Below are 10,174 nucleotides of genomic sequence, written 5' to 3' on the forward strand. Positions count from 1 at the left end.
GAGGTGCCGTACGTTCGGTGCTTGATCGGTTGAATCGAGAAGACGTTCGATCACATCAACCGCGTTAAGCTAACGCTTCCGCTTTCGGTCTACAACGGTACATCCATGGACACACTCTCCCCCTATTGTTGCTATGCATCTTCTAGATATATCTTGCGTGAGCGTAGGATTTTTTTGAAATTGCATATTGCGTTCCCTAACATTAAACCATTATGATGATCCATATGCGTCGATATACTATTGTCCTGTCTCATGGATAATAGACCCAGACAACTTGAGAAGGCCAAACACCCACCTATAACTGGATCCCACACAATAATAGTCGACGATGGCACCAAAGTATGTTTGATTATTACAACAGATTTTCATGTTTTCGTCCGGGACATGTGCATACATCCATCGACACCATAAAATTACTTATATTTCTCAGCAATGTCGAGGATACACTTGACAACCTGTTCAGGTGCCGAGAGCATCGCCATATGATCTGCACCGTCGATCTCTCTGACCTCGTCCACCGGGTTTTTGGCCACCATCAACATTTGGTATGCCTCTGGTATGGTTACATCTTGCTTGCATACTACATAGACCTTGCGGACCGAGCCGTAGCGTTCCTCGGTGAATGGCTGACGGGCTTGCAGGTCTTCCAGGAACAATGAGCCGACTCGTATGAGAGATTTCGCAAGGGTGATGTCCTGCATGCCGGATTCATTAGCAAATCTCTTAATTAGGAGATGTATTACAATCTGGTTCTTGTATCAAACAAAAACGACCCATTTTTGCTCTCCTTGGACATTGACATACCTCTGATGAGCACAACTGATAGAGCTTTTGTTGTATAAATTGCGGCCCGAACATGAAGGAAGCCGGGAGTCTTCCATCTGCATCTTGGGGTTTCATCTCGTTGTCCAACGGGGATACCCAGTTGCCCTCACCATGCTACGGGGAAGAGAGAAGAAGGTAAGTAATGCATGTGCATCAGCAATTAACAAAGTGGTGTATTGCCTTGTAAATAAATTAGACCATATGGGAATCTTTTGTAGAACCATGAAGACGTTGTTACTACATCCACAAATAGGAAGCATGCACCATATATTTCTGGCTAAATCTGAGAATGGTTTCATACTTAAACTATACTTGAACCTTACCTGTATATATCTCTCTCAAAACCATACTTGAGCCATACCCGTTTAATGCCATTTTCAGCCCAACCAAAACTAAACCCTCTATTTTTTCCACCCAAACCAATTTAAACCCAATACATAACTATGGGTTTACTTCAATGTATATATGATTGCACAAATCAACATGTTAAGAAGCGAATGACATAGAAAAGGCATAAGTGCATCTACAACAATTTGTGAACAAAGTTATCGTTGAGATACGGTCAACACACAACAAGAGTCAAAAAGACAATACGCACGACTGAAAAGCTCACTGACAAGTGTATTAAAACCAATTGCTTAGCTAAAGCACAAGCAAACACATTCGATTGCATGTGGTGTTTCCCCATAATACATAATTACATAGTGCATCGCAGCATATACACGGATCAAAGATACTTGTTGTCGATGCGTCGTTGCCTATTGCACATAACCAATGCCCAGAAACCGGTTTGGACCCATAGTTTATTGTCGTTAATAAGCAAACTGTTTAAGCCCATAACCAACTATACCCAAATTGGTTTCTTCACATACCCAAACCAAAACCAAACTAAAAAAGTTTCAGCCCAATAAAACCTGAACCAATCAAACCCAAAGTAAGAACCGAATCATTTCACCCAGTTTTTTAATAACCATTCTCAGGTTTATTTCTGGCACATATCTCCTGAAGTGTCAGAGTAGCATGGTGAGGGCAACTGGGTATCCCCGTTGCACAAATAGGAACCATGCATTGGGATCTGGCCCAGCCCCCGCGTAGTCCTCCCCGGGCGACTCGGGCGGCGGCAAACACGCCCGCTCGAGGTCTCCTTCCTCGTGCCCTCTCTCCCCTCGCCGCCGCCTCATGGTCTTTGTCGGGCAAAGCGTGCATGGATCCGGTGGCGGCGGGGCTCTGGCGTCCTTGGGTGGCTGACATTGAGTTGGGGGCTTTTGAGGTGGCTAGCGGTGTTGCGCTCCTCTGCGCAGGTCGTAGGTGCCTGGGGCGGTGGGAGGATGATGGCAGTTGCGTGCGTGCTGCAGCACGTGGAGGTACCGATCCCCCTGATCTGATCTGGATCTGGTTGGGTTGGTGCTCGACCCATGGCTGTGGTCAGGCGACGACGGGCTAGGTGCGTGCATGCTGCAACACGTGGAGGTACCGATCCCCCCGATCTGGTCTGGATCTGGATGGGTTGGTGCTTGGACCATGGCTGCAGTCGGGCGGCGTTGAGCTGGATCGGGGTGGTGTGGGGGGCTGCTGCTGTGATATTGAAGGCGGCGATCCTCGTGCTTCTCTCGCATCACGACAACATCCTACATGATCGATCCTCTTAGATTTGGTCATCGATGTGTTTCAGAACTACTGCCAGAGATATTGCCCAAGATATCTGGATCGGATAGAATTCGGTCGTGCATGTCCATTTCAGCCTACGAGGTTCCATGAGGGCGTGATGCTAAGCTCTGTTTTTTGTTGACACCAAGGGACATGTCGGCTTCTCAATTTCTATGGTGTAGACAAATGTAGAGAAGGTCATGGTGGTTGAGATCGGAGGATCAATTAGACGGGCGGGGCCTTCGAGGCCATGGAGTTAGCCAGTTAGCCAGGTGTTTGATAATTCTTAGGAGCAACAGTGTCAAATGGGGGCGGCAGCACTGGAGGTTTTCATTTTGGTGGTGCTCCTCGGGTGAAAACCTAAGTTCTGGCCTTCATTGGTTGTGCCCGGCAATTGCCTTGCTGAAGGAATTGTTTTGAGAGCTCGGACTTCTCCAGGGTGAAAACCTAAGATATTGAATCGGTCAACGACGGTGCTTTGCACTGTTTCCTTCTTGAACGCGTTGCTTTTGGAGACCTTTTATGTTTTTCGGGTGTTGTATTTGGTGGTGGTTTGTCTGCAGCTGCTGAGAGGAGTCCATCACTATGGCGGGACCTTTATTTTTTTTCCTTTGGTTGTGTGCATCCAGGATGTCTTTCCGACATCTTATAGATGCCGAGACTGGATGTAATTGATATCTTCGTGATATTAATATATTTCTCTTTTATTTTAAAAAAGAGCCATGCATTGGTACATGCACAAACAGGAACCATGCACCATACATTCTAATGAATGGTGCGGACTATGATGCTGCGTGTGTTGTAAGCCTTGACCACCATTTCATCCAGAAATTTTGCTAAACCATATAGTATGACTTAGAATGTGATAGTTTTCATGAAAAACTGAACCTAATAAGCTCTCGTTTAACATGGCCAAAATCCTAACTGCACACTTATGATGTCAAGAGATTTCCACATGCCGGGGGTTGTAATTCTTGCAACGTAAGTAAATTTCATGTACGTCTAAATTGCATCCGAGTTCTATTTATATCAAACTTACGCATGGTGGACTGCAGGTTGAGTTTGAACAATGTTCCTTTTGTAAATATAACAAAGAAGTCCCATAGATGAGTTATGGGTGGATGCGAGTTAATCTTGCTAAATGTAAGGGTTTTTGTACATCCATTTCAAAAACAAGGTTTTTGTTTTGCAAAAATGACAATAACCGACAAAATGAATCTGAACGGTATAGATTTTGGGCTCAAATGTCACCGGGTTCTAGAAATCCAAACAATAATTTGTAATGATCTTTGTCATCTGACTCCTAGTCCCTCCACAGTTTATGTGACAAACATGTGCATATGCGCGTCACAGGGTGTGCAATTTGCTTTTATCCAATCTCACTAAAGTGGCAAGACATGGTTTTCCTTTTCATATTTGGGCGCTAATCAATACATCTCCCCCTCGTTGTTCTCGTCCATCCCTTAACATCTTCATCTCCAGATAAAGGACAAGTATCGTCATTGGGACCGAGGTGGGAGAATAATGAAGTAGCAAAAAAAATCATCTCTCAAGTCTTTCTGGGCAAACTTCCAAAAACAATTTAGAAGATCATTGTAGAAAAATGGGGACAGGGCGAAATATATAACAAAACCATAACTAGCAAATAGAGGGTTAAACTAGACTATATCTTTATGAACTTTCAAAAACTCATGATCCCGCACCGAGCTCTTCAAAAGAAGAAGAAGATGTTTAGAAAAACAAGAACCAACTTTTAAGTTGAATAAGTTATTTTACTATTCAATTATTTTATTGGAAATAGCAGCCTGTAAAATTTGGCCAACCCCACCGTATACAAGCAATAAGGTAAAATGCCGATGATAGAGGTTGAGGTATGATGGAGAGGAAGCGAAAGGATACCCTCATGATGCTGGAATTCGTGGCGGCACACCCTAGCCCTAACGTGTGTAGAACACACTAAAAAAATACCGTGCCATAGCATACTGAGGAATGACTCGTTAAATTAATCAGTGTATAATATCGTGCTAATAGCGTATTTTAAGGCCGACGCTATTTTGCTATAGTACACTATTTTTTTCATTGGTAGGATATGGTGACACGGAGGAAACTAAGGTGTCTCTCCATATGGTGACACGGAGGAAACTAAGGTGTCTCTCCATCAACCGAACAACAAAAGAAGGATGGACCATTAGAAATGTTTAGCAATGGAGATAGACATATAAGAGGCCCGCCCTCGAGACATGAGAGAAACAAGAGGACGTGAAATAAGTAAATGCATCGCCGACAGTTTGAGTTAATAAAAGTGATATTGGTAGTCGTTTGTAGTCGCGAACGAGTCCAATCACCGCAGACAGGTATAACCTGAGCATATAAGATCCCGATCGTCCTATACAAGATTACAATTTTTGTTGTGTGCCTATAGATGATAGCTTTGAAGTATCTTGATGTAATCCTGATTGAAAATTTTGTTCTTATTCCAGTTAGTCGGTTTGATGTACTATATATTTTTAGTTATAAGCAATAAATTCATACTGTTTGCTCAAAAGGTACAGTGCTTTCGGCTCACAAAAAAGAAGTACAGTGCTTACTCCCCTAAACTGTGCAGCTCATGTACGATTTTTCAAATACTGTAGAAAAAAAGTACATGTTGTCTACAGAGTAATTTTGAAAACTGTGGAAGAGTATCTATCAGGTGAGTAGGTGACAGCTTGCAACTGATATTCGATCATTTGACAATTAGGCTTTTTTGTTATGTACTACTAAGACGTGAGGGAGTATATATCTATCTGAGGGTTACCGATTGAGAAAGTAGCTCAAGCCCGGCCCTCGCGTCGTCCCCTTGGGCCAGCATATGCAATGTCCGTCTTTAAAATTCCTAAAAAGATTTGCAAAGAAATCATAGACGTGTTGTCACAATTTTGATGGGGTGACGAGGACAATCAGAAAAGGATGCACTGGATGGCATGGTGGAAGATGTGTGTTCCAAAAGAACAAGGAGGAATGAGTTTCCGTGATATACACTGTTTTAACCTGGCTTTATTAGCGAAGCAAGCATGGCGTCTCGTGGATAATCCTGAATCATTATGTGCAACAATCCTAAGAGCCAAGTATTTTCCCGGAGGTGATTTGATGAACGCAATATTAAAGAAGGGCTCTTCCTTTACTTGGCAAAGCATTATGATGGGAGTGGACTCTCTAAAAAATGGCTATATATGGAGAGTGGGAACAGGAGAAAATATTAATATATGGAGAGATGCATGGATCCCAAATTGTGCGGACAGAAAAATTATTACACCTAGAAGGAGGAATCTATTGACGAAAGTTTCTGATCTTATTAACCTAGTCACTAATGGCTAAGATAAAGATTTGGTGAGACAAACTCTATGGCCAATTGATGTCCGTAGAGTCCTAGCGACCCCGATCTATATGCATAATATGTCGGACTTTATTGCGTGGAGCTATACAACAAATGGTTTATTCATTGGATGATCAGCTTATGTGGAGGAATGGAATAACCAACATGCGAGGAAGTTGGAATACTCGAATGGCATGGGTAGAAGCAAGGTCAATTCTATTTGGGGTAAGATCTGTAAATTAGCTTGTCCGGCGAAGGTTAAATTTTTTATTTGGCAGACGCTTCACGGGACTCTACCGTGTCGTGTTACATTGGCCAACAAACATATAAAAACTCAGCCAATATGCCCAGCATGTTTGGACAAGCCAGAGGACACGAAACATATATTATTTCTGTGCCAGAAGGCAAAAGAAGTGTGGGAACATTTGGGGTTGTATAAAGTGGTAAAAAAAGCCCGTGTCGTTGATCGTGCAGGAGAGGCAGTCCTTGAATTCCTACTCCTTATGCCTGATCATGAACTACCCATCTTGGGCTCCCGGAATGCAGGGGAACTTATTGCTATAGCTGCTTGGTATTTATGGTGGAATAGACGGAAACTAGTCCATGAGGGTAAGTCTCAAGAGGCGTCCCAAACCTCGATGGGGGTTCGGGCTCTAACATCGAACTATGTAAATGCCCACTCTACTAAAGCAAAGAGAAAGAATGAAGGATGGTGAAGACCTCCTAGGGGTTTCGTTAAATTGAACGTGGATGCTTCTTTTGATCATGATCAACTAAGAGGCACAACGGGTGCTGTTATCAGAGATGACAAAGGAAACTTCATAGTAGGTGGTAACTGGAGGATTCAGTACTGTGTGGATGCCCTGACAGCAGAGACGGTAGCACTCAGATTTGGTTTACTGTTGGCACAAAAGACGGGCTGCAATTGTCTAATTATCAATTATGATAATATGGAGATCATCGACACAACGAAGAACGGAGGACAGTCTACGGGGCCGGCTGCTGCAACTTTTGAGGATTGTTTTTTTATGGCCTGTGATTTTCCTCAAACCAGTTTTGAACATTGTAACAGGGAAGCGAATAAAGTAGCTCATGAGCTTGCTAGATTAGCAAAAGGTTCCATGACTAGGGATTGGATAGAGGAGCCCATGAAAGATATTGTAACTCTCTTGATAGACGATGTAACAATTATTTCTAATTAATAAAGTTAAGTTGTTTTTCGAAAAAACTAGGGGAGACTGGGGTTCCGCCGCCGCCACCACCCCCTCCCCCCCTCGCCGCTACCAGAGACGGCCGCCGGGAAGCCCGCGCGGACGCCGGTGAAGGTGGCGGCGGGGATCTCGGCGCTCCCTCCTTTTGGAGGCCCGTGGTTCTGGGGGGGGGGGCTTGCCGGAGAGGCGACGTCGTCGGGCGGTGGGCGGCGTTCGCAGGGGGTGCTGGCCAGCGTGCCCGGCCGCGCGGGCGACGGGTGGCTAGTGGAATCCGGTCGCGGCGAGAAGATTTCTTCATGAGATCTGGAGGTGCGAAATCCCTATTCCCTGCTGCCTCTCTCTCGCCTCCGGTGTGGGCTAGCGTTTTCTGGCTCCGGCATTGGTGCGTGTTGGTGGTCAGCTAGGGAATCGGGGGAAACCTTGGCCGGTCCGGCCGGCCCGACGGCGGTAACGCCCAAGGGCGTTGCTTTCCTCCATGGGGGCGCAGCCGAGGTCCCCTGCTCTCCACCCCGACCCCCCCTGCCCGGGTGAAAACCTTTATCCTCGGCGGATTTGGCGGCGGCGGCGCCTTGCGCGTCGTGACCTTGCTGGAGGCGTCGTCAAGGGTGCGGGGCTCGGTCGAGAGGTTATGTAGGTGAGGGATTGAGCTACCTTCTCTGCGTCGTCCGATTCCTTGAAGCTTGTTTCCAACTAGTTGGGCATGGATTGTGGCGGAGCAGCCGGCGAGATATATCCCAAATCGATGTGGTCATCCTATGTCCACCTTGCGATGCGAGAGCGACATTCTTCCAGCTCTAGGGTGAGCTTCTCGAAATCCCGATGGTGCGGCGCCTACGAGCCATGGCGAGAGGGAAGGGTCCCTCTTCGGTGATTGAGAGGGAAGATGTTGGTTCCTTTCTTTTCTAGGTGTTCCTGGAGCACGGTCCATCCTCGAAGGTCGGCTATGTCCTGTTGTGCTGCTCCGTTTCTGTTACATATGATCCTAGTGTGGAGTGCTTGGCCTTTGCTAGCTGCAATTCATTTGGGGCTTGTGGAGGTTGTAGTGAATAGGCTTTCCAGTGTTTTCCGTTGTATCGTTCCGATTGTTGTAAGTTGGGTTGTCTGTTATAACTCCTGGCCTGTTGATAGCTTTGTTAATTCAAAACCGGGCTCTTCACAAGCCTTGGTTCTTAATTAAAAAAGTATATATCTACCTAAACAAAATGTATAATACGATGCATCAAGTATCACACGTATGACAACGGGGTCGATCAGATCATACCTGCATGAGGACATGCGACGGCGGGGACACGCAGTCCGGCATGTAAGCGGATAGGAACGCGGCGACTGCGACCTTGTCCGGGAACATCTCGGCGGCGAGGGCGACGCTAAGGCCCCCGAGGCTGTGCCCAACGAGCACCGCCTTCTCCCCGGCCGGGAGCGACCGGAGTGCATCGAGCAGCGGCCCCGTGTACTCGCTGAACGTTGCTACCTCTGGCAGCCGGCGGTCATCGATGCCCGACGCGGCTAGGTCCGGCGCGTGGACGCGGTAGGCGTGCCCAGCCGCCGCAGCCGCAGACCGTAGCCCCGCCGCAACCTTGTACCAGCTCCAGCCTCCGTGGCACACGCCGTGGACGAGGATGATGTGCTTTACCTTTGCACCGCTATCCAGTGCCGCCTCCATGGATGATTGTCAAGAACAAGCCGATTGGCTCTTCTGTGCTCCCTCTTACACGATATTATGGTTTAAGTTACTGGAGATGGTGCTAGCTTTGACGGGTCTCTCGAGTACACGGCATTACTTTTCGTTTCTAAATTAGAAGTGGAGTTAGCGGCCGGCCAAGGCGGCTATGTGGAAAGCCGGCACTTGTGGATTAACAAATGGAAACAAAAGATCAAATGACACGGATGCTCCATGCTTATTACTATCCAGACGTTTAGTGCATCTCACTCAAACCGTCCGTAACTGACCGGACTGCACGGTCCGGACTTGTTGTGCCATCTGACGTGCTTCTGCATCGGTCCACAGAATAATCTGGACGCATTTTCTCTCACAAAACAGAAACAAACTAGGAGGGTTTTGCGGACGTCCAGACAACACCAACGACTGCTTCTGACCGCCCAGACCCATCCAAACGCTTCCCACCTTGTCCGCGCGCGTTCCCGTTTGGTGCCAGTTGCCTGAATTCATACGTTGTACAGTGGCCGCTCCGTATTGACGTCAGACCGGAATGGACATGACTTCTCATTGGCTCCGCCACTGAAGCAGCGCGCCGGCCGAGGGCGCCGCCCACAACGCATCCCTGGTGTCCGTGCCTCTTCAATGCCGGAGACGTGTTACTTGACGGGAGGGGACGGATATCTACCACGCCCGGTGAATGTCCCGCCCATCCGTATGCCGCCATTAAGCAGACTTGTCGGCCGAGAAACCCACTCCGGCTCCGTGCATTGACGCACCCGGACGCCTGGACTCACTGGAATTCACTATTTAAAGGTGGCCACACCTAGCTAACTCCATGCCACAACACAAACCACTCCACACCCTCCTCCCTTGCACCACATCCGCCATGATTGCAGGCGGCAACGCTCTGCGGGAGAGTCTTTTGATGGAGATAAAGCACGAGGTGGCCGCAATGGCCGCCCTTGCGGCCACCTGGCAGAGCTGCCGTGCCAGGCGGATCGAGGCCGGCATGCCGATCAACTTGCCCGAGGTCTTCGACGACAAGGATGACCCCACGGTGGAGACGGGCTCCGACGACACCGCATCGACCCACGCGCAAGTGCATGCCGTCTTCACCATGGAGCAGGCACATGCGCACTTCAACACCACCATGGCGGAGGAGCAGCTCGCGTTGGCGCCTGTGTCGGTGTTCCAGCAGGCGCAGGAGAAACAACGGTACAACTTGTTGCTCCTCGAGCAACACTGGCTGACGGAGGGCCTAATCGACAGCGAGCGCGCGAGCCAGGAGGCCATGGCCACGGCGAACCCCAACTTTGCCACGGAGTAGGGTGCAATCTACGAGGCCGCCCTGCTCAAGCCGTCGCTCGCCAGGAACAGGCTGCCGTTGAGGCATAGCTGCAGGCAATCACGGACGAGAACAATGCCAGTTGCGCGTCCTACGAGCCGCCCGCGAACTTTCGGACGGCCCGATGGGAC

At 48.0% G+C, this 10,174-nt stretch overlaps 1 protein-coding gene across 1 annotated transcript; it reads right to left on the reverse strand.

Annotated features, from left to right (window-relative positions):
- Positions 1-302: 302 nt before the first annotated feature.
- LOC125527436 (salicylic acid-binding protein 2-like) lies at positions 303-8,808 on the reverse strand. Its single transcript, XM_048691939.1, has 3 exons — positions 8,300-8,808; positions 805-939; positions 303-695 (listed from the first exon to the last, which is right to left on the reverse strand). The coding sequence occupies exons 1-3, from the start codon at positions 8,699-8,701 to the stop codon at positions 414-416; spliced, it is 819 nt and encodes a 272-aa protein (XP_048547896.1). The 5' UTR covers positions 8,702-8,808; the 3' UTR covers positions 303-413.
- Positions 8,809-10,174: the final 1,366 nt, after the last annotated feature.

This window comes from Triticum urartu, unplaced genomic scaffold (genome assembly GCF_003073215.2).
Source record: "Triticum urartu cultivar G1812 unplaced genomic scaffold, Tu2.1 TuUngrouped_contig_3877, whole genome shotgun sequence".
In the NCBI taxonomy this organism is placed as follows: Eukaryota; Viridiplantae; Streptophyta; class Magnoliopsida; order Poales; family Poaceae; genus Triticum; species Triticum urartu.

Bases quoted from the DNA above. Each gene is read 5' to 3' on its own strand.
- LOC125527436 (XM_048691939.1), bottom strand. From the start codon at position 8,701: ATGGAGGCGGCACTGGATAGCGGTGCAAAGGTAAAGCACATCATCCTC. The intron at 940-8,299 runs GTATGATCTGAT...TCTTCCCCGTAG, and splicing joins CGTCGCATGTCCTCATGCAG to CATGGTGAGGGCAACTGGGT. The intron at 696-804 runs GTATGTCAATGT...TCCGGCATGCAG, and splicing joins ATCAGTTGTGCTCATCAGAG to GACATCACCCTTGCGAAATC.